At 40.8% G+C, this 25130-nt stretch overlaps 1 protein-coding gene across 1 annotated transcript in view; it reads right to left on the minus strand.

Annotated features, from left to right (window-relative positions):
* The window catches only part of scube2 (signal peptide, CUB domain, EGF-like 2), a 138883-nt gene extending 115207 nt beyond the window's left edge, over positions 1-23676 (minus strand). Inside the window, exons 1-4 of the mRNA XM_080190201.1 lie at positions 23567-23676; positions 22188-22310; positions 16853-16978; positions 119-253 (exon numbers count right to left, since the gene is read on the minus strand). Coding sequence (XP_080046327.1) covers positions 119-253; positions 16853-16978; positions 22188-22310; positions 23567-23654 — 472 coding nt within the window. The 5' untranslated portion in view covers positions 23655-23676. The remainder of the gene's footprint in view (positions 1-118; positions 254-16852; positions 16979-22187; positions 22311-23566) is intronic.
* Positions 23677-25130: the final 1454 nt, after the last annotated feature.

Consider the following 25130-nt stretch of genomic DNA (forward strand, 5'->3'; position numbering starts at 1 on the left):
ATTCAATTTTTAAATGAAGTCAGTTGGGTGAAATGGTCAAATGTATGTACAATCTTCAATTACAATAACAAAGAATGAATGTTGCTACAAGGGAAATCCTAGATTGTGCAGAACATACCTTCTGAACGATGAATACAAGTATGCTGGTTGTCACTCAGAAAGAATCCTTCTTTACACTGGCACTCATAACTACCCACTGTATTTACACAGGTGTGTTGGCAACCACCATTGTTAAATATACATTCATCCACATCTAAAAGAAGGAAAAAAAAGTCATTATTTTTGTACCTGTTCATGATTTATTACAACCTCTAATTTAATGATATGAAATTAACTCTACCTTAATTTGTTAGCAAGTGCAAAAATATTTATTTCTGAACAATAAAGTTACACTTTACTTGCGTTCGTTACTCAATCTATAAATGAAGTTCACAAATCTGTGCAACAACTAAAAAAAGATTCTTAATCATGTCTCTGAGAAGTTTAGTTTTGTAAATGTTGCTCATAGTATAAAGAAAATACTCAATAATTATGTAATCTGCTTCATCAATAGCCAAATTTGAAAGCTGTAAATCAATATGTATTCTTTGTTTCAGAATGGCTCAATCAATTAAGGAGAATGCCTGTATACTTTGTAATCATCAAATGTGAAGGCCAATTTACTAACACAGCTCAGTTAATGAAACTTGAAATGAAACTCTATGAAGTCAGGTATTATCATTCAAACTACCAGAAACTCTTGATATACTTAATCAATTTTGATAATACCACAAATAAAGATATTTTTCCTGGAATAATGAATGGAAATATTTATTATATGGTTATTATTAACACAAATGATCAAGCCTCTGAATAATCAAGTACAACAGCATTTAAAAATTGTCAAATAATGAAGCCACATCTGGAGGTGCTAATTCAGAAAAGGTGCTTTAAATTTCTGTAGAAATTGAGCTGGGTCATGAAAATCTTTGCATCACTGGCTTCCATTTGCTGCAATAGCAAATTACCCTAAAACATCAGGTTTCCCATTATGATGAGCACTAGTCAAAAGCACAGTAAATCAACTTCCTTCTCTCAATTCTACCTTCAAAGCCTTGGCTCCTTCAAATCCTTCAACATTTCCTACCCTAATCAGCGTTATAGTTTGCCTCTCAGTTTCACTGGGTAGTATTTAGTGGAAGCAATATGCAACTCCAGCCCATTGGCGGGAGATCCAGCGTGATCTTCACATTGCCTCTTTTCAAGAAGGCTCAGCAAATTAAGTGCCAGCCAAGCACTTCAGTGGACAGTGGTGAGCCTTCCCTGGGATCAAGGAACCTAGGGCAGAAGTCCATTTGGAGACCGGCGGCACTTTGTTGCTCAGAGCGGTACCGTGGAGGTGGTGGCTGCTGCTAGTACTTCACCCATCTCAGGTCAAGGATCACCAATAGACCCAGGAACAGGTAAGCAATGGTGGGAGGGATGTCCCGAGATGGGGGTTCTTCAGGGGAGAGAGGGAAGTGGGGGAAGAGAGGTTGACAGAGCAAAGGCATCTGGGTGGCTCTCAAATGGTTCCTCTCCTTTCCAATGCCAAGTTTCTCATTCAGGCCTTAGGTCAAGGGATCCACTCCATCCTGGGAATCTGCAAACAAATGGGCTACGTGGGTGGTGATTCCCCTGCCCACCAATGGGTGAATTAAATGCACATTAAATATTTAGTTCAGGGCCTCAAATGGTACCGGGCCAGGAAGCACATCAACAGACCCTTCTGCCATTAACTTCACTGGGGCAGGGGCAGGAAGGCCACAGGCTCCCACCTGCCTGTTTAAATGCCCTCTGTTACCTAACTTGTCCCAGGGAGGAAACTAAATTCTACGCTCCCCCTTTCAAATCCAAGGGTCACAAATGTGAAAATTATTGATGCACCACCAGCTTGATCACATCTATCAGGTATCTCTTCCTCAAATGGCCCATTTAGTGGAGGTCATTCCAAAGAGCAAAGATAATTCCAAATTCTTGATTTTCTTTACTATTTGCTTTCTTAGATCCCCTCTCCTCTGTTCCATCCATCCTCATGACTTCATGGGTTTCCATGTAAGCAAGGTAGACAGTCATCTAGAAGTTCAAACATCTCCATATTGAGGCACAGAGCGATTCTTGCATATTAATGGATAGACCTGAGACACTTTGGACCCAAAGAACAGCTTTCTTAAAGTAAACCAAAGTTCAGAGTTGGAATTTTCCTGCCTGTGTACCTGTACATTGGCTTGTTATACAACTGTATCACCAATTTTTAAAAAAATATTGTACATGGAACAGTACAGCACAGGAACAGGCCCTTTGGCCCACAATGCTATGCCGAACATGATGCTAAATTTAACTTATCCTTTCTGTCTGCCCTTAGTCAGTATCCCTCTATTCCTTGCATATTCACGTGTTTAACTAAAAACCACTTAAAATGGAAAACAGGCACCCCTTTACACTGCCAACTCGAAGAATACCCATGCATTTCTTTCCACCAGGAGAAATTTTAGATATCCAGTGCCCAAGAATATGTCAGTAAAAGTCTGGAATTCTTTTTAAAGGCATTAGCCAAGTTTCTTAAGCCAGCTAACCAAAAGGCACATTAGTAGAGATTTAAAGATGCTGAAAGTAAAGCATATTCCAAGGTGTCCTTTTCATTTTTTACTAATCAATGAGCAACAGCGGAAAGTAGACTTGTCTAATGTAATCCAATAGGAATTCCTTTTATCTGTAGTACAGGATTGAATTTAATGCTTTTAGTTTCAACTTCTCCATCAATGCTGTCCTTCCTCCAAATACCTTGTCAAGTGTGTTATTTATATCTATTTCCCAGATTCCTCCGATACTGACAGAGTATTAGCACTAAGTCAGTATGATGGATAAATATTTGAAACAATGTCTTTTGACACTTGTAACTTCTTAAAAAACATTTTTAAACTCAGGGTGGATTGACAGTGGAAGAAAGGCTGCAGTAGATCAAACTCATGTTACATTTATAATTCAATATTGATTTTCTATTTGTACGTAAGGAACATGAATGAACATCTAAAAAGTATGCCTGAGCGTTTAGGAGTCATCATACAATCCCTACAGTGCAGAAGGAGGCCATTCAGCCCATCAAGTCTGTACCAACCAAACCCTATTCCTGCATCCCCATGCATTTTCCCTGCTAATCCCCCTGACACTAGGGTCAATTTAGCATGGCCAATCAACATAACATGCACATCTTTGGACTGTGGGAGGAAACCTGAGCACCCGGAGGAAACCCAGGCAGACACAGGGAGAATGTGCAAACTCCACGGTGTCCTGAGGCCGGAATTGAACCTGGGGCCCTAGAACTGGGAGGCAACAGTGCTAACCACTGTGCCACCGAGTCATTTCATAACCTAATAATAGGAAGAAAGGGCAAATGAAGCATTTGTTCCTCACACATGTAGTGCTGCATTTGTATCTGCAGAAAAGAAACAACTTTATCAAACACTTCTACAACAACTAATAAAATGATAACATTCTCTGCACAATACTGGAGGTAAGTTTCTGTTTTGTATATAGCGGGAACCAATGTGCAATGGGCTATCAATCCCCATTTCTTTGCAACCCCATTCCACCCACCCAGTATGAACCAGAAGGAGATTTGTAGGAAATAATGCAGGGAGGGTGCACATTAGTTTAAATTCTCTAGATACCTGGGTGCATTCATTAAGTGACTAACAGTTTAAATATTCATCTTAATGGGATGTATTCCCATTCTCAATGAGGGACCTGACACAGAAATTGCATCCTCAGAAATCAGATGTGTTGAATCTGCTGTGATCAAAGACCCTGTTCTCTTAAAGAAGTAATTTCAATTTGGGAAATGCTTCTAAAACTAGATTCAAGGAAACAGTATTTTTGAAATGATTTATCTCTCAAACACATGCATTTGCAACACTGCACACACACACACTCATCCCTCTTCTGAGCCAGAATTCATTTGGAATTCTACCTTGCTTCACTACATGGGCTGCAGTGGTTCAAGAAGGTGACATCCCATCACCAGCATCCTGAGTGCAGCTAGGAATTGGCACTAAACCATTAGGCTTGCCAGCAACACCCATATGCCAAGAATGAATTTTAAAAACATTGTCAAAGATTTATCGTCTGATGAGCAAAAGTTGGCTCAATAGGATTCAGTCCCTCAGCCTAAAAAATACCACCAGAACTCAGTGAGCAGAATACAACACAGAGGAGGGCTAATCAAAACACAACTGTATAATCGTGAAATCAAACCTGCTAATCAGGTCACTTCAATGAAGATTTTTCATTGAAACCTAAACATTCAATGGGATTTCTTCCAAAGTTCTGTTGTAACATTCTCAATGACAAAATGTTCAGAGAAGATATGCACTGGGTGAAGCATTACTCTCATGTCAGAAAGAAACATTATCAACTTCAAAACCTGTTATTCTAGAAGCAGTCAGAAGACTTACAGGCGGAAAACTGACTGCAGATACACTTTTAATTTCATCCAAACAATTGAAGAATGTGGACTCATGTGACTTGCCTTCAAGTTCTAAGATTTGTTGCTGAAAGTTCTACATCAGTTCCCAGAAGCCCCCTATCTCTTATGAAAGGGAAGTCTGATCAATGTTGTAGATTTCTAAAGTTAGCTTTATGGTGCGACTCACAGTCTTCAAAAAACATCACCTTGCAATTGAATATATTTGATCAACTCCCTCTTAGCTGTCATCAAGATAATAGCAAAAAGTAAAAGTTCCAAAGCATTTTTGACTCCACTATTTCTGCCAGATTGCCATAATCCCCAAAATCAAGTAGAACATGATCTGGTTGTAATGCGCAAATGGAATTTATAAGCTCTGAAAGTGTCCAATTAGTGAAATCACAAATACTGAAGTTCACAGTTTAGAAGTTGCATGTACAATGTACAATGAATAAGAGGAGGAAAAATCCACGAGGACAATATTCCAGTGCAAGCGGACTATGGGGAAAAGATGGAGGAATGGGACTAGTCTCCCTCACAGAGAGCGAACATGGAGATGATGAGCCAAATAACCTCCTTCTGATCTGTAACCATTCTATGACTATTCTGGTCTCCATATTTTAAAATGAGGTTACCTCTCATTCTTCTAAGTTCTAAAGAACACAGGCTCAGTCTCCTCAATCTTTTCATATAGGACAATCCCATCATCCCATGGATTAATCCGGCAAACCTTCATTCCACTCGCTCTATGGCCACTATATCCTTCTTGAGATAAGGAGGCCAAGACTGCACACAACACTCCAGCTGTATCTCACCAAAGCTCCATATAAATGCAGCAAGACTATTATATACTCAAATCCTCTTGCAACAAAGGCTAATGTAACATCCTAATTGCTTGTTGAATTTGCACGTTAGCTTTTAGTAATTTATGACAAGGACACCCAGTCCCTGTGGAGATCAAAACTTCGCAACCTCTCTCCATTTAAGCAATGTTTTTCTGATCAAAGTGGATAACTTCATTTTTCCCACATTATTTTCCATCTGCCAGGTTCTTGCTCACTCTGCCCAATCCTGCCACTATTTTCAAAGTATCCATTTATCACTCCCTTTATAATAGATTCTAGCATTTTCTCTAGTCCTGATGTCAGGCTAACAGGTCTGTAGTTCCCTGTTTTATCTCTGTCTCCTTTCTTAAATAGTGGGGTTAGATTTGCTCCCTTCCAACACATGAGCACCATTTCAGAATCTATAGAACATTGAAAGATGATCACCAATAAATCCACTATCTTTATAACCACCTGTTTCAACACTCTGGAATATAGATTATCAGGGCCAGGGGATTTATCAACCTTCAGTCTAACTAATTTACCATGATAGATGACTTTAAAATTATGAATGAGTTTGACACGGTAGACTTAGCAAAGGTGTTTCCAGAAAGAGGCCATACAGCCCATTGAGTCTGTACTGACCACAGTCCCACCCAGGCCCTATTCCCATAACCCCACATATTTACTCTGATACTCCCCCTGACACTAGGGACAATTTAGCATGATCAATCCACCTAATCCACACATCTTTAGACTGTGGGAGCGCCCAGAGAAAACCCACAGAAAGACCAAAACTCCAGGCCATAACTATTAAGTTAGTTACAAAATAAATTTAATAGGGAATAGAGTGGCATGGTGGCACACTGGTTAGCACTGCTGTCTCACAGTACTAGGGACCCAGGTTCTGGCCTTGGGTGACTGTATGGAGTTTGCAAGTTCTCCCTGTGTATGCATGGGTTTCCTCCGGGTGCTCTGGTTTCCCTCCATAGTCCAAAGATGTCAGGTTAGTTGATCTGATTATGGTAAATTGCCCCTTAGTGTCCCAAGATGTGTAGGTAGAGTTACGGGGTTATGGGGGATGGGGCAAGTGGGCCTGGGTAGACTGCTTTTTCAGAGGGTTGGTGCAATCTTGATGAGCCGAATGGCTACCTCTGCACTATGGAGATTCTATGGAAATTTTGTTACTCAGAGTGCTATGAATGTAGAATTCATTGCTACAAGGAATAGTTAAGACTAAACAGCATGAATGCTCTAAGGATGATAAACACAAGAGGGGGAATGAAGTAAATGCTCACATAGCCCAGTTGGGTTATTTCTGTATCATGGACTCTATAATTCTATGCTTTTTACAGAATGGCTAGTTGAAGAAGGCTGTGGTTTAGCCTTAATAGTTTTCTTCAGTTCAGCCTGGCATTAATTTAACCCTCAGCATTTTGCTCCCAATTTGATGGACTAATCAGTTTTGGAGAGGATGCCCTTCAGCACCATGCAGGACAAAACTCTTAGATTGTAAAAGTTGACCACTTTCATATGTATCATCAGATGGTTACGTAAAGCTGTGGCCTGTTCTTCCTTGTAAAAAAGAAGAGGCTATAAATGCCTCGTTCGTTCTCTTTGTATTGCATCTTATTCTGACCAGGTCCACTGATTATCTCCAGCTATATCTGCATGGCTCCAAAAGTAACTGCAGCACTCTGCATGGTATAGAGTTCAAGGCATCTGGAATACCCTGGGTTCTGTTTCACCCTCGGCATTCAGTTAGACACTTGTTGATTCAATAGCACAAACCCCACAATCTGACCTGCAAGGGCTTGGTTTTCAGAGAATGAAAGCTTTTGACTGCTACAGAGCAAATCCTAACTGAAAGCCCTTTTCAACTGAAATTTTCACTGCAGAAGAAAGAAAACAAATCTAATGTGCTGCTATTCCGTACTCCTGATTTCCTCTGGGAATGTGGAAAGTTGTTTTGAAATGGAAACCTGGAGCTGAATATTATGGAGAGGGGGTGAATTGAATGGTTCAAATTCCCCTCCCCCCCAGAGCCAACTTGCTCCATGCTGGCCCACCCTACAGCCAATCCCAGCAATACAAAGAGTGTATTAGTGGGCACGGCCAGGTCTGCAAGAGGAAGACGAGGAAGGCCTATGGATTTCCAGGGCAGATAAAGCCAGAGTATTTACGCAGATCAGGGGAGGGGTGGGTGGGGTTTGTGGCTGTGGGCAGCTAGGAAGGAAGGAAGGGGAGAGTTATATCTTGGGGAGGAGATGCATCTTGATCAGCAAAGGGCTATCCTAAGAGGTAGAACCCCCTTCCTTTGCTCCCGCCTTTTTCAAAGATAAAAAAGGCTTTCTCATCACGCCTGACTGCTCGTGCCCAACAGTTTAACATATTTATCACAGTCAGCTGGCATGATAACAAGCCTAACTGACTATTTAAATATAGCAGGTTCGCACTAGACCCATGTTATGGTGGTAAACTCGGGCTGAGCCGGAAGGTGGTGGGATGGGGTGGGAGTGGGCACCCCATGAGCACTCACACCCTCTATTTTACGTGCCCCCTGTCAAAAACATTGTGCACGTAAAGGCAGCCCATGATTTCCTGCAGATGCAAAGATAACTATTGTTTCTCAAATTGGCATTAATGAGCCCTCAAGAGTAGAGAAGAAAAGGAAAATTCAGATCATTTTCCATTTTTTAAGAAATCCTCCATTGTAAAGAGCTCAAACCACAAGCCTAGCTACCAAGCTGGTGAACTGCATCATGCCTGCCACAATATGGCACAGTTTTACACATCTCAGATAGCCTTTAACTGAACCCCTGCACACATTCAACAAATTCAGGAGCAGAGAGAGAAACAGGAAATAGTAAATAGGAGAAATGGAGGGAGGATACGATATGCTTAAAAATCTCACTTTTTGGAGCTCATGTGAGTCACAGAAATATATCATTGCAAAAGTCTGCTGGTTACTTATGCTGCTACACTGGGCACATTGGCCCAGAAATGATTCGAGGTCTAGTGTGCTCTCAAACCTCAGGAATCATGAGAAATTTATTACATTCAGAAGTAAACGTTTTTGTGCAGCTATAAGGGCTGAAGATTAAGTAAATTTAAACTAAAAATATAATTTATAATTAAATGTTCAGTGTATACCTCTATACTATTTAAGATATGTACATGCAGACACCTCCTGTAAGCGTCATACTTACTTTCTATCACACTTGAACATTTTTAGCAGATTCTCTGTTTCACTAACAAAGAGCGAATATAGATTTACATAAAGAAAGATTTTACTATGCCCAAATGTTGATGGACTTGCTGTGGGGTGGGAGGGGAGTTTATCAATCAGGTGAAGAGTAGGGAGACTTTTGTCTAATAGACCTTATGCTTCAATTTTTGAGTGCAACAGTGTTATCCTCAGCAGGCTGGCACACTGGGTTGAATCCTAATCCTGGGGAGGGCAGTGGGAGTTGGGAAATCTTCCGGCTCACTGCATTCACCTCAGGAGAAAGTGCCTGTAAAGGCGAGATTTTCATTCTGGAGGGAGGGAGAGGAAGGTGGGTACTAACTGGCTGCCACATCTGAAAACAGTGCGGGGGCAGCCATAAAGGTTGCTGAGCATTGAAATGAGCTATTTAAAAAGTCTGTCTTGGTGCTCTGTGCCTTTGTCCCAGTTACAATAAAAACAGGAAGGCAGGCCTCTAGCCTTTGTACCCCTTCATATGCCCCACACACTCTCTATGCCCACTCATGCCACCTCATACCCCTTCACCTATCCCAATGGCCTCTCATACTTTTCATGCAAACCTATGGCACTTCAATGCCCATGTGCCCAGGATATACAGAACCAATGAAATCTATAGTAAGAACATAATATCTGAAAAAGCTAAAAGTAATTCATTCATAACGTTTTTTTAACAAAAAAATTCCTGTTAGTTCAACCCCATAAAAGTGTCAATCAGCCAGCCCTTTAAAGAAACAATAGCAAAAACTGAAAGCATTTGACGCCTCTTTGACTTGTGTAAGTAAATATTGAGCAATTAAGAAATAAAGAAGGCTGTCAACCAAACAATGTTTTCCCTCGTGTACAGCTGTTTCAACAGAATAATTGATATCTGGGCTCTCACCCAAGAAAGCATCATGAGGTTTGGCTGCTATTTTTAAAGGTCCACGGAGTCTCCCTGACTTCATAGAAACCCAGCCCACTATCTCCAGTAACTGCTGAAGAATTAGGAGAAAGAATAGGCCATTCAGCCCCTTGAGCCTGCCCTGCCATTTAGTACGATAATGGCTGATCTAATTGAAATTTCAACCCAGATTATTGCCTACCCCTGACAATCTTTCAGCTCTGCCTTAAAAATATTCAAAGATTCTGTTTCTACAGTTGTTTGAGGAAGAGAGTTCTAAAGATTCATGACCCTCTGGTGGTAAAATTTCCCCTCATCCCTATCTTAAATGATCAAACCCCTAATTTTAAACAGTGATCCCTGAGTTCTAGATTCCCCAACAAAAGGAAACATCCTCTCCACATCCACCCTGTTAATAGCCCTCAGAATCTGAAAGGTTTTGATTAAGCCACCTAAACTTTAGTGGGTACAAAACTAGGCTACAATTTTCCAGCTGCATCATGCCTGGCGCAGATCATGTTGGAATGGTACAGAGTCAGAGAATGACAGACGAGGAATCTTGTGCATTTAGGGCTGGCACGAACCCCTTTTAGGATTCTGCCAGCCAATGCACCTGGACTTAATCTGGCTCCTGCCCTCACTGGGCAGGATCCAGATTAGCATATTTAAATAAGCAAATAAATATGCTTGGTCAGTTTCAAGTTGATTCTCCCAGCTCCTGGGATTCTCTGATCCTTGGACACAGCAAGAATGAAGTGAGAATTACTAATGGCCTCCACAGACAGAGACCAGGCATGATGACCATTACGGGCTCTGAGAGGCTACTGAAGCTCCCTGGATGGTAAAGGAAATGGCTAGGCATGTCCATCTGGCAGTGCCAACCTGCCAGTGCCAGGTTGGCATGCCAGATGCTACTGTCAGGGTGCAACAGCAATGCCAAGGATGGCTGGGGGGGTGGGGGGGGGTGTGGAGTTGGGACCTGAGGGGAGGCTTATGAGGGGATCATGAAGAGATGGAGGGTCATGAAATGGGGGGCATGAAGGGGATGGAGTATGAAGGGGGTCATGAATGGAGGGCACAAAAGGGAACCATATGGCTGTGCCCCAATGTCCCACTACTGCCGATCTATGTTGGGAAGGGATCTAGAGAAACATGCCTCCAATGACAGTGGGTTGCAATATCTGTGGGGGGGAGGGAGGTGGTTATTCAATTTCACTTTGAGATCGGGAACCCTTGATCTCTGTGAAGCCAGGCTTTCCAGAGTGTTTAGCCCCATCCCTCTCAGAACCAGTGTAAAACCTACCCCTCTCCCAAAAAATTACCTCTAACCTTTCCTCATAAAACAAGCCATCCATTCCTGGTATTGGTCTGGTAAGTCTTCTCTGGACTACATCTAACTTACTTACATATTCCTTTAAAAAAGGAGATAATACCATGCACAATGCTTCAGATGTGGTCTCACCAGTGTCCTGTGCAACTGAAGCATAACTTATCTATTTTTGTAATTAATTCTGCTCACAATAAACATTCTATTAGCTTTCCTAATTACTTGCTATACCTATACATGAGCCTTTTGTGATTCATGCACTGGGATACCCAGATCTCTCTGCATCTCAGAGCTCTGAACTCTCTCTCATTTAGATAACAAGCTTCTTTTTTTATTCTTCCTGCCAAAATGGACAATTTTACATTTACCCACATTATACTTCATCGACCAGATTTTTGCCGACTCACCTTATCTATGTCCCTATGTAGCCTCCTTATGTCCTCTTCACAATTACTTTCCTACCTATCTTTGTGTCATTAGCAAAGTAAGCAACCATACTTTCAGTCTTTTCATTCAAGTCATTTATATAAATTGTATAAAGTTGAGGCCCTAGCACTGATCCCTGTGGCACACCAATGGACTGGTCAAGCAGGCAGAAAAGTCGCAAAGGAATTCAAGCTAGAGAGCTGTGAGGTGATGTACTTGGGAAGGTCAAACAAGACAAAGGATAAAGGGGAGGGTACTGAGAGATATAGAGGAAGTGAGTGAACTTGAAGCGAATTTCCACAGATCCCTGAAGGTAGCAGGACAGGTTGATAAGGTGATAAGAAGACAAATGGGGTGATATTTTATGGCCTCGCTCAAGTGAGACCAGAAGTTCCCACCTGAGGTCAACAGACATTTCTGTTGAAGCCCTTTGCCCACCGACGAGGTGGTAGAATTCCAGTGATGGAATTTTTTCATTTAATAGCTGGGGGATCAAATAGAAGAGCAGGGAACTTGTGCTGGAACTATATAAAACATTAGTTCAGCCACAACTTGAATACTATGTGCAGTTCTGGTCACCTCATTACAGAAAGGAAGGATGTAATTGCATTAGAGCGCATGCAGAGGAGATTTATAAGGATGTTGCCAGGGCTGGAAAGTTGCAGCTATCTGAATAGATTGGACGGGAAGAGTTGATTTACTTTAGCAGAGAGATCAGTGGCAGGGGGCATAGATTTAAAGTGATAATAATATTAGAGAGGAGATGTGGAAAATCTTTTTCACCGAGACAGAGGGTTGTGGGGATCTGGAACTCACTGCCTGAAAGGGTAATAGAGGAAGGAATCCTCATTTCATTTAAAAATGTGTCTGGATTGGGACCTCAAGTGCCGTAACCCACAGGACTACAGATCAAATGCCAGAAAGTGTGATTAGACAGGGTGGTTTATTTTTCAGCCAGCCAGACACAATGGCCCAAATGGCCTTTTTCTGCTGCGTAAACTTTCTAAGAGTCTATAAAAAGCTCCTCCAATTAACTAGTAATTAATAGTTTTAACATTTCGCACTGTTTCATTCTTCTTATCTGAGATTCTATATACTCTGGATAACAAAGTATATTTTTCTTCTTTCGCTCATATTACTTCTCAAAAACAGGAGAGATTCATGGTCTAAATCCTCCAATACCCAGGTGATCAGACAATCCCCCCACCAACCACCCCGCACCACCGCCTCCGCCCCCCACCCACCCCCGCAACTGCAATGCACTACCAGACTCTTTGGAAGTCCCAACACAGTGACTCTGTGGGAATTTCCTGGAAGTTTAAACTTCTGATAAGCAATTTCCCTGCTCCCGGGACCCTCCGAGAAAGTCTCCAATGCTGAGTTAGAGGCTAAAATTCTCCAATCTCACCCCAGGTTGGGATTCTTTGGTCCCACTGCAGTGAATGGAGATTTGGTTGTGCATCAAATTGACTAACCCCAACCACCCAGCTCCTTCCCTTAACCAACCTCACCACTCTACCCCGTCACCCAGCTGCTACCCTACCCCCTTACCCACTTATCTCACCCACCCTTCAGAAATGATGTGAGACATTTCTGCTCCTTACACACCAGAATAGGGTCATGGTTTCTGTGCAGAATCCTTTCATTTATGTCTCCACTGAGTGGAATTGCTCTTTTTGGAACAGAGGCACAGCTGAGGGGAGATTGCCCAGAAAAATTGGAGGAAGGTAAGTAGTTACTTTTTTGCATGATCCAGGTCGGAATCAGGGCTTCCAGGAATCCAGGGACTGGAATATCTGAGTCATGATATTGCCACATCAAGCCATGGCAACATTTTTACAACAATGGAAGAAAGGAAAAAAATATACTTGGCTGTGTTCACACTTTTTTTTAAAATGGATGCAGTCTATTCTGTGAGTAAAGAATTGAGAAGTGTTTAGAGGTTTAAAATTGTAGTATAAATTCCAACAGCTAAAGAAATAGATGATGCCACAGGAAAGGGAAACACATTTTTGACTTTTGTTCACAATCAGCCCAACCAAGAAGATAATTTCTCCCGAACCACAAGAGAAAACAGAAAGCCAGCCAAAGTTAATCTGCCCGCGCTCTTCCCTCTCTATCACAGCTCAGACTCACTGCCGCACTCTTCCCTCTCTATCACAGCTCAGACTCACTGCCCACGCTCTTCCCTCTCTATCACAGCTCAGACTCACTGCCCGCACTCTTCCCTCTCTATCACAGCTCAGACTCACTGCCCGCACTCTTCCCTCTCTATCACAGCTCAGACTCACTGCCCGCACTCTTCCCTCTCTATCACCGCTCAGACTCACTGCCCGCGCTCTTCCCTCTCTATCACAGCTCAGACTCACTGCTCACACTCTTCCCTCTCTATCACAGCTCAGACTCACTGCCCGCACTCTTCCCTCTCTATCACAGCTCAGACTCACTGCTCACACTCTTCCCTCTCTATCACAGCTCAGACTCACTGCTCACACTCTTCCCTCTCTATCACAGCTCAGACTCACTGCCCGCGCTCTTCCCTCTCTATCACAGCTCAGACTCACTGCTCACACTCTTCCCTCTCTATCACAGCTCAGACTCACTGCTCACACTCTTCCCTCTCTATCACAGCTCAGACTCACTGCCCGCACTCTTCCCTCTCTATCACAGCTCAGACTCACTGCTCACACTCTTCCCTCGCTATCACAGCTCAGACTCACTGCCCACGCTCTTCCCTCGCTATCACAGCTCAGACTCACTGCCCGCACTCTTCCCTCTCTATCACAGCTCAGACTCACTGCCCGCACTCTTCCCTCTCTATCACAGCTCAGACTCACTGCCCGCACTCTTCCCTCTCTATCACAGCTCAGACTCACTGCCCGCACTCTTCCCTCTCTATCACCGCTCAGACTCACTGCCCGCACTCTTCCCTCTCTATCACAGCTCAGACTCACTGCTCACACTCTTCCCTCTCTATCACAGCTCAGACTCACTGCGGGCACTGCCCTGTCTATCAAAGAACAAAGAATAATACAGCACAGGAACAGGCCCTTCGGCCCTCCAAGCCTGCGCCGCTCATGAGCCCAACTAGACCATTTGTTTGTACCCCTCTATTCCCAGTCTGTTCATGTGGCTATATAGATAAGTTTTAAATGATCCCAGTGTGACCGCCTCATCCAACTTGCGTGGCAGTGCATTCCAGGCCCCCACCACCCTCTGTGTAAAATACGTTCCCCTGGCATTTGTATTGAACATTGCCCCCCTCACCTTGAACTTGTGACCCCTTGTGTTCGTCACCTCTGACTGGGAAAAAGCTTCCCACTGTTCACCCTATCTATGCCCTTCATAATTTTATACATCTTTATTAGGTCACCCCTCATCCTCTGGCTTTCCAGGGAGAACAACCCCAGTTTGCCAAATCTCTCCTCATAGCTGAGACCCTCCATACCAGGCAACATCCTGGTAAACCTTTTCTGTACTCTCCAAAGCCTCCACATCCTTCTGGCTGTGTGGCGACCAGAACTGGACACAGTATTCCAAATGTGGCCTAACTAACGTTCTATATAGCTGCAACATCATACGCCAACTTTTGTACTCTATGCCCTGTCCAATAAAGGCAATCATACCATATGCCTTCTTTACCATCCTCTCCACCTGTGCTGCCACCTTTAAGGATCTGTGGACTTGCACACCCAGGTCCCTCTGTGTGTCTATACTTGTGATGGCTTTGCCATTTATTGTGTAGCTCCCCCCTACATTAGATCAACCGAAATGCATCACTTTGCATTTATCTCAATTAAATTCCATCTGCCATTTCTCCGCCCAATTTTCCAGCCTATCTATATCCTGTATTCTCTGACAATGTTCATCATTATCCATAACTCCAGCAATCTGGCTCACTGCTCACATTTCCTGCTCGTGCTCTTCCCTCTCTATCACTGCTTAGACTCACTGCCCGCACTCTTCCCTCTCTATTATTGCTCAGACGCACTGCCTGTGCTCTTTCCTCTCTATCACTGCTCAGACTCACTGCCTACACTCTTCCCTCTCTATCACTGCTCAGACTCACTGTCCAGGAATTCACATTGAGCAGATTTTGAAGGATTGGAAGTGAGTTTTTATGTTAGGAAACCAGTCAGGACAGATTTATCTCACTATGCCCCATACATCTCCCATCAGATGATACAGAGTGTCTGTGACTGTGGAAGAAATCTGCAAACTAGACAGCCCTGTCTTCCTGAATTAATTGAATGTGGTCAGGGAGAAGTCAACTGTCTAGACCATCCTGTCATTTTGGCTAAAAAAAAACCAGTAGAGCTTGAAATGGCAAAGTAGAAAGGAGAAAATTGAAACTAACATAAATTTACCATTAAATTTAAACTTTGCACTCTGGTCATGTAACTCCTTGTATAGTCAGGCAAATCTTGGCCTGAATCAAATAGGAAACATGCTCTCCCGAATCCAATATTCCTTTTATTCCCTTGAAATGATGCAGACGTATTTATGTTAACTGACGTGACCCAGTTCAGTGCTATTTGGTAACAGTGGAATAGGCTCAAAGCCAGTCATCAGTTAACTGTCACTTCTTATCTATTAGGTCAGGAGTTAATTTTAAATAAGACACAGAACCTCCTCAAGTGAACAAGAGAGACCTTTCTGCCTTATACCGATATTTATGCCACATTTAATTTAATGAAAAACAGATGATATTTTATTAAACATATCATATGCAACATTTTCATACCACTTAGCAACAACTCTTTTTTAGAGAAAGCATGACCAATCCCAACATTCTCCTAACATAACTCATTCTTTACATTTCATGTTTAAAGAGCATAAATTGCTGAAAAAAAAATACAACTTGGATGAATGATTTCCACGTCTTTCAGTAGATTAAAGGCTGAATACTCAAGTCATTTAGATGCACGGACTTTGAAAGACTATTTATAAAGTGCATCTTAAGAAATGATAATGAAAAAAAACTTTGCGTCTCCCCCCCTCCCGAAACAAAGGCAAACCTTTAGCTTTGAAGATCTGTTTAAGTTAACAGAAATGGAGAACAATACAAACTCTTTTGAAAGTATCCTTCACAAGAGATGATGATGCAAAGAAGACCATTGTGTTTCTGCAGGTTGCCAGGCAGTTCAGTACACTCTCTAGAATTTCACATTCCAATTGAAAACTAAATGCAGTCGTAGTCTTAGAACTTTTCTCCAACAACTAAATTTCAAAAGAATGATCTCAATCTGGTGTTTCAATAAGTGTATCCGTGTTTATTTGATCCCAAAGCCCTTTCACTGACTTTAGCACCAATGTCTCAGGCAATTTAAAAGGGCTTTCATTTTAAAAAGTCACTTAGAAAAATAAACAAAATTATGTGATTTTTACTCGCGTATAAACAGATTTTAAAAAGTAATGTTAGCATATTTAACTCAGTAGTTTGCATAGAAGAAGTCATTTGATTGTTAATTACTCATACATATTGGATTGAAATCTTATGGAGAAAACAGAATCTAACTTTAAATGATGCTGTATGTTTATAGAACCTATATTGCTATATAATTTGAATATTGAGATATTTGGCTATGCGATTTTCAGATCAAATTTCCATACTTTATTTTTATTTTCTCTATATTTCAAATAAGCTGCAATACATTCTTCTTACCCAAACAATTGTGTCCATCATGTGCCAACATGAATCCATCATAGCAAGTGCAACGATAGTTTCCTGGAATGTTAATGCATTCATGTACGCAGCCTCCATTGTATTCATTATCACATTCATCAATGTCTAAAGGATAGAGCACAAAACAGAATGATGGATGGTTTCTGTTAAAAAGAGACACTAGCATAGTCAAAAATTGCAAATTGTTACAAAGATACTTAAAGCCATATTAATCTCACTTACAAACTCCACAGTCCCATTTATTCTCAATTTTTAAATAATCATCCCTTAATAAGTAGGTACTGAACATGACAAAAATGAATATAATTCAGGAATGTGACACTTTTAGACCAGCTTCTGTGCTAAATGAGTGACAATGGAAATATATTTCAGGCAAGAAAAGGTTATTTAATCTGCTTTGTTTATTTAATGGGCTCCACCACTTGTTCTTTTCTCTTTTCCCTTTCTAAAACTGAAAGGCTAACATTTTACTGCATTTAGTGGGCATTCAATTTCGTAAGTTTAAAAGGCAGCTTTTAACAGTAAATCAATTCTTTTTGGTCACATGTCATTTGGAGAAAATAATTTGTCTTTTTGTCACAAAATGAATTTGCACTAATGATCATTGTATTAAAAAATTGCACAAAATTAGTAAAAGCATAATTTTAAATTGAGAATTGTTACAATAGTGACAACATACAGTACCATGTACAAAGCTAATAAGCACTCATCCAAAAAAAGTGTATTCTCAGCAGTCAATGTAAATATTGTTACATTCTATAACTTCAATATTATAATATATTACTGACAGCAAATGCCTCAGAAATGACCAGAGTATGTCACCAAAAATATATAAGATGAAGATTGATTATATCAATGTCATTTTAATGAGAGCTTGTAATGACAAGGTTTGTATCTTTAAGTTTAAATAGTGAGTTATGGGTCTATCGCTCCACAGAAGCTCACAGATTTGGTATATCAAATGGCAATTGCACATTGCCAGCTGTTGGCAGAATGGGTTAGGGGATTGGGGCAACAAGGGTTTTAGGGCATTTCAGCCGTAGACTAGAGATTATTTTGGGATCAGGAGGAAGATTCATGTTTGACCCGACCCCACAAAAATCATTTCAAAAACAGCACCTTGCATTTTCTGAGTGCCTTTGACTCACCGACCAGACCTCTCAACACTCAGAAATACTAAGAATAACGCTCATCCCATTTCCTCATGAACAGCTAGCAAGCATAAGACCCTGAATTGCATTCTTAAACAGCCCCACACCTATTTTGGGCAGGTGTGCCAGACACACATTTAAAAGCCCAAGGAAAGTTGAATGAGATGGACAAATTAGAGCAAAAGGTCCCCACCAGAATTTCCTCTGTCTGTCGCCTGTTTCCAGCTGCTCGCTCATCAATTGAAAATCTCTCTCCCAATAGTTTCAGTAAAATTTATAAATGCACATACACTTTTTCGTATCAGAAATGAAGATTTTTCTCTTGAAATTCTCCACTCTCTTTTTGTCCCTTGTGGTATTTGATTGTCAATAATGAAGGCTATAATTCTTATTTCCTCTAACAAGCTAGTTTATTTTTCATGAAGATGCTTTCATCCTTTACGCGCTAATAGATGTGTCACCACTAGAAAATACTCAGTATCCTCATTATTAGCAACTCTTTTCATTTTTTTAAAAAGAGTAAATTCACAATTGTACACCAGTTTTCCTTCTGAATTCTCAGTGACCCATAACGAACAGTGAAGAAACCCTATTTACTTACATTATTGTCAAACAAGAACAGAAAGGGAAAAAAAAGAGAGAGCAGTACAAAATTAGCTGGGCTGAGACAAAACAAAACACTTAAGAGTATCAAAAAATAAGAAATCTAATCAACAAATGTTTAAGGTGTGACATTTCATATCAATTTGTAGTTTCCATGACCATGATATCAATTTAGATTTGCTTCACTTCAATGATTTGTACTTTTTATGGGAATCAAAATTCTTATAACGTACAACTGAATGTCCCACGGCATTGTCCACTGAGTAACCAACAGCTGGAGTCAAACTCGAGAGGGAGGTAGTTTGAGTTACATTGGGCTAACAATGTCAGGAAAAATCAGGCCCAAACCATATTTGTCTAATCTTACAGAGAGGGGCACTGATAGTCAAAGAGATCCCAGAAGTAATGTGGATCATGTATAGGCCCTTGGAAATAAATTGGAGAAAAGTCTGCTTGCTTTGGGCAAAGCAGAACTCAAGTTTAAGTCCTCATAGAGATGAGCTTGTTATGTAGAACATGGTAGGTGCAAAGTTTTGTCACCAATCAGTAGGTTTTAAAACTTTTGTTAAAGAATGACATTTATAATTTGGGTGGCATGGTGGCACAGTGGTTAGCATTGCTGCCTCACAGCACCAGGGACCAAGGTTCAGTTCTGGCCTTGAGTTTGCACATTCTCCTCATTTCTTCCAGGTGCTCCAGTTTTCTCCCACAGCCCAAAAATGTGCAAGTTAGGTGGACTGGCTATGTGAATTTGCCCCGTAGTGTCCAATGATGTGTAGGTTAGGCGGATCAGCCATGGTAAATGCGCAGGATTATGAGAATTATTGGCAGGGGATTAGGCCTGGGTAAGATGCTCTTTGGAGAGTCAGTGTAGATTGGATGGGTCGAATGGCATCCTTTTGCATTGTGGGGATTAAATGGATATACTGTAGCAATTAGTAGCTGTATGTAATACAGTGGATCAGAACACAACATGGAGGCCAAATTTGCTTTGAAAAAGATCTTCATCGATCTGTCAGTCCTCTCAAGTATGTTTCCCTCATTGGTTAAATTTGCTGTTGGGTGAAAACCAATCAACAGTGTTCACTTAATAAACAATAACTAGCCATTGTTTGGTTTATCGACATGATCTTTGTGCTCCACAGACACTTTCAGTTGTAACAGCTTAAAATACACTATTCCTTTTTGAGGTGTGATGCCCTACAGATGCACAACATGCAGCGATATCGAAACATTCTGGGTTTATCAAATCCTACAGAACTCAAGAAAATAAAACCACATGTCACTTTAAGTTCACACTCTTGGGAGCATGCTGTCTATCCTATTGGAGCAGAAAATGCCCAAATTGAATAAGCCTAAAAGAATTATACCTTTATAGTATTAAACTAGTTAACATCCATGGCTTGGCACATAGCAGATTTATGTTGATCGGAATATTATATAACACCGTGTGACATTCAATGCATGAGTCTATTACTAAGCTGTCAAAGTCCACTTTAGATTACAGGATATAATTAGCATAAGTAACATAGCCTGCAGCCAAAGAATAATTGGTAAGGGAATTTTGGAATTGGAAGATGTTTGTACATTGCCCATCAGAGGAAGGCTGCATTTCCTTCCTTTGGTTTTCTCTCCAAATTTCTCCTTTTATCCTTTTCTCCTGAACATCTTGACTCACACTGGAGTATGACAGGCCCACTTCACCCCAACCCAACTGAGGCACTCTTCCTGAAGGAGTTAACACAGTGATCGCCGAGAGGATATTTGTTAGAAGGGCAAGGTAGTCACAGCAAACCCCATAATTTGAGACCTGCATGTGCATATTTTCAGAATTTAGCAATCCATGTCGCATCCTACAGTGCATCTTTCCTTTGTCAAATATCTAAAGAAATTGATATATGACCCAGGAATTGTAACAGAGAATCCGTAATCTGTATGCCAGGTACTGGAGTATAACAGACTGGTAACTGAATTCATCTGTCTTTATGGAAAGTGAACTGGGTAGACAGATATTTTGATAAAGTGAGATAGAGTAAGGTGACACCGACATGGATATGTTGGGCCAAAGGATATGTTTCTGTGTTGTAAAGTTCTAAATAATCATGAGACAGAATCCTAAATAATATTGTCCTTCTCTAGTCCAAGGACCCTAGAATAAAAGTAGAATCAATGTTATCAACCACCAGACTAAAAAGTGAACCATTGATTTGCTTGCCCCTGTATCAATTGTACACTATGTGGTGAACATATCAACTGAGAGCTTTCTAACATCCATTTAGAGTGCAAATATGACTCCAACAATGTGAATCTTATTTCCTGAAGTTCTTATAGCACTAACGTTGCATCAACTTTAAACATTGGCTGTCCTGACTATCCAGTTAAGCTGTAATGAACTGACAATAATTTCACACATTCGTGTTAGGATCCAGCTTCTCAATATCACAAAGCACATAAGTGTAGAAGCAGTGTGCTCATGGCATTCTCTGCATTTTTTTTGGTATATCCTAAATGTATGATTTCTTGAACCCAAATTAGAAAATATCGCAGTTATTTTGCAAATCTCCTTTAATGTGACATTGCCGTATTTCATCTGAAATGATTATGAAGATTTGTGGAAGCAAGTATCATCTTCTAAGCTATGGCTAAATCTTAATCTCTGAGGCAAAGCTTATGTACATTTCATGAATGTCACAAAAATAACTTAATACACCAGCCATAGCCAGCCTTGGTGGCTTAGCACATAAACGCACTATGCAGTGTAGTCACCAAGCCATGTCGACCAGCAAGGTCCCAAGTGCAATTTCTGTTCTGTGCTGAGTAAATTGCTGTCAATAAACAGTTGAAATGTGACTACTGGTTTCACTGTGTGTGGACTTGGGGAAATCAGTTACTGCTCTTGATTGCTAATCAGTGATTCCTGCTGGGAAGAGACACATACACAGAGTAAAGGCAGAATCATGTTCGTCTTTAATGTCACAATCCCTTGTGCTCAAAGAGCATATCAGCTAGCTAGATTCACACAGCAAGAGTGACCATTTAAGTGACGAGTGGAGGCAGCTTTAAGGCCCTGGAATTGTACTAGAGCAGGAGTCAGTCACTTTCATTTTGTCACGTTAGAGGATATAACATGAACTATCCGGAATCTCTTATTAGTTATGAATAAAAACTGGCTATAACTTTTAAAAATGATTAAACATGTACAGTGCTCAAAGAGTTTGTTCTTTTTTCAAGTTTCAGCTAATATGATATAGAATTCTGCATGGAAAACCATTAAATATGTTATTATTTTAGTAATAAAAGTGAATGATTCTGTTTGAAACAGGATAAGCACTAAATAGTTATTTTCTTTATTGAATGCACACATTAAACATAAAAACTAAATCAATTTTAAGCTTGAATGACACTTAGAAAAATTTACATTATCTTTATCCTGTAAAACAAAAAAACTCCTTTTTTTAGAAAAAACTTATTTTGCAGATGATAGCTTGCCTGATTAAGGAAATATTTTCCCCCAATTTTGCTTCAGTAATGAAATGCTGGTAAAAGCAGGTTATGATCACCTTCACATTTCTTTCCATCCCCTTTATATCCCGGTTTGCATGTGCATTTGTACGACATATATGTATTCTGACAAATTGCATCGATGTGACAGTCATCAGTTCCTTCTGTACATTCATCGATTTCTGTAAAACAAACAGGGAGGTACAGAATAACAAAGCAGAAGCTGAAACAAGCTCCAGGGAAAAGAGTAACTACATGTCAGTTCCACGTTTTGGTTCAATCTTTGGTTTGTACTCTCCTACGAAAGAACATACTTGTGAGCTGTTTATGTTTAACCTCGAAAGTATAAAACAAGGCTCACAGAGCTGGCAATCCATTAATAAAGACAATCTTAATGAGGCAGCAAAATGGCCTGAAGTAATTGTGTCTGAACACACACTGAATATTTCACAAAAAAGTAATGTGTTTGGAAATGTTAGTCATTAAAAAATAGTTCATTAAGGACGTGTTTTTCAATCAGGTTAACAAATTCACTAAAAAACCAAGTAATTCCACAATAAAATGCAAAACCAAAATTAAGAGCCACCGACAATACCAAGTGAGAGACTGAATAGAAAAGACTGGCCCTGTCGAAGCGCTGGTGAAGTACATTAATCTCAGGAGCTCACAACACTTTGCAAAATTTGCAATTAAAATGTCAAGACACAAAAAAAGCAATACAAACCAAGTTAATGGGTATTATTGGACCTACAATGTATTTTAATGTATCCATTATAATTTACCAAACAACCATCCACTCCCACATAAATCTAACTAAAATGCTGCAATTACAGATGTAAATTCTTTAAGAATATCATTAACTCCTTTATATATCACATCAAGGTAAAACTCCACATGTAGCGCAATAGTCTTCAGTTGTCTCTCAAATTCCACATTATTCAATACAACACACCAATGTACTCTGATCATTTCAAATATTGTATTTGTTTTAATAGCACAAACAAGTGAGAAAGTATGAAGGCATTTTGTAAACAGCAATATTGCGATACTTCCATTCATTTTATAGAATAAAGAGACACAATGTTTACCTTGCAGGATATTATTCCAGCAAACCTTTAATGCAGCAATGTCTTGGTCAACTTTAATCTGCTCAAGACGACTGCAGAAGTATTTTTAAACAAACACATAACCTGACAAAAATATCTCAACAGTTATATTCTTAAAGTTACCATGTCTTCTAAAGCAGGAATATAGTTACATTTTGAAATAAAGCTTGTAAACGAAATGAGACACAGAAATAGTGAAACAACATTTTAACTCTGATATAGGAGCAAGAATTGTCTTCATCCACAGAAAAGTCTAAACCAAATGCAGCTCTTTCCCTGTTAAGGAGGAGTGAAGTGAAGCAGGAATTTCACACTAGTGACTGCAAACCTACCTAGAATTCCAGCACTTGTGGAGCTTTCACGAGTGTTTAACAAGAGGAAAAACAAACAAAAGTGCCATGCAAAACAAACAGCCCCCATGATGATATGATCCGAGCCTTAGTGTCTCTTTGCAAAGACACGTTTGAACTGAGAAATAGGGTTGTCCTGACTGGCTGATGGATTCAGCAGGATTGTTTGTTATGCCTGCCCTTTAGCCTGTGACGTCATTAGGGTAACAGATTGATCCATGGAACTAGCCGGACTAACTTCACCACTCATTAGAATACCTAATTTAATTATCTGCCAATCAACACTGTACTAATATATATAGTCCACAGATCTATTTTCCGTGTTTGTTGCAGTTCATCTGCAATATGTTTTACGAGTGAGCAAGTCTGACTTTCTGTTTTCTTGTTTCTCCAGTTATTTTATGGAATAATCTTTGTAACATTATTTGCGCTTTCTATTTTAGCTTTTTTGCCTTCTTTCTGGGCTCTCATACCAGTAGCTGTAACTCTTTGTTCTTATTATTTCCATTCACTCCAATCAGGTTAATTTCTGTCAAGTCTTTCAATCTTGCGTCACACCAGCAGGAATTTATGCTGGCGTCAAATCCAATTGCTAAAGAGTGGTGTACTCAAGACCGTCCTCAATTCACCAGAGACTTCAAGGTGAGTGCAACAACTTTCTGCCATAATGCTGCGCAGTTCACCACTCTGCCAGGGCAGACCAGTTCCTGTCTCCAACTACAAGTTGGTCTTCATGAACAGCACTATGCAGCTAGTCCCATGGACACTGTGTGTTTCTGAATGGGATCAGTATGGTGCCTAGAGTTGTGGAATACAGGGGTCTCCTCATCCCTGGTACCACACACCCAGCTCTATCTGGACAGCAGTGTGCTGTAGGACCCATGCAGCCACAACACAGTTTGACTAGTCAGTAGGGTGTGAGGTGAAACCAGAGATTGGGAGATGTGGCCTAATGAAGACAAGCGGGGCCAATGTGGAAGGAGGGATTTGCAAGAAGGAGGCAGTGTAGGGTGAGGGCTCATGACAGCAGGCTGAAGGGCAAGGTGGTGGATGAAGAGCATGAACAATGGAAGGCAGACACAAGAATGAGGGGAAGGAAGCTGGACCCTGACAAGGCTGCATGAAAAGCTCACAAAACAAGGGGGTCAAAAGGATATCACATCATTTACTGCACAAGGACTCCAAATTTGGTGGGTGGATGTCCAAGTGAGGCATGGGCATCACACAGCTGATGGGTTTGGGGTGGGGAGGGAGGTTGAATCAAGGAACAGACCTTTTCTTGAGGCTGCTAGCCTTTTCCCTTTGGGTTGTTGATACCCTGCATGGTCCAGTGAAGACAGGTGGGTTGGAGAGGGTGATATGAATGTACAAGATTGGTATTTAAATATGGCGGCAGGACCTTTGAAGCCGCCAGTTGAGGGTGGGCGGACGAATCAGCCGCCAGCCTGCCACTGACTCGGGGCAAACGCATTTGTGTGTAATTAATTATTTTGCAAGCTCTGAATATAGCCTGGGACCCCACCATTCTGCTCAGCGGGGCATGTGC

The sequence above is a fragment of the Carcharhinus amblyrhynchos genome, chromosome 6 (genome assembly GCF_965287045.1).
Source record: "Carcharhinus amblyrhynchos chromosome 6, sCarAmb.v2.hapA, whole genome shotgun sequence".
NCBI classification, from domain to species: Eukaryota; Metazoa; Chordata; class Chondrichthyes; order Carcharhiniformes; family Carcharhinidae; genus Carcharhinus; species Carcharhinus amblyrhynchos.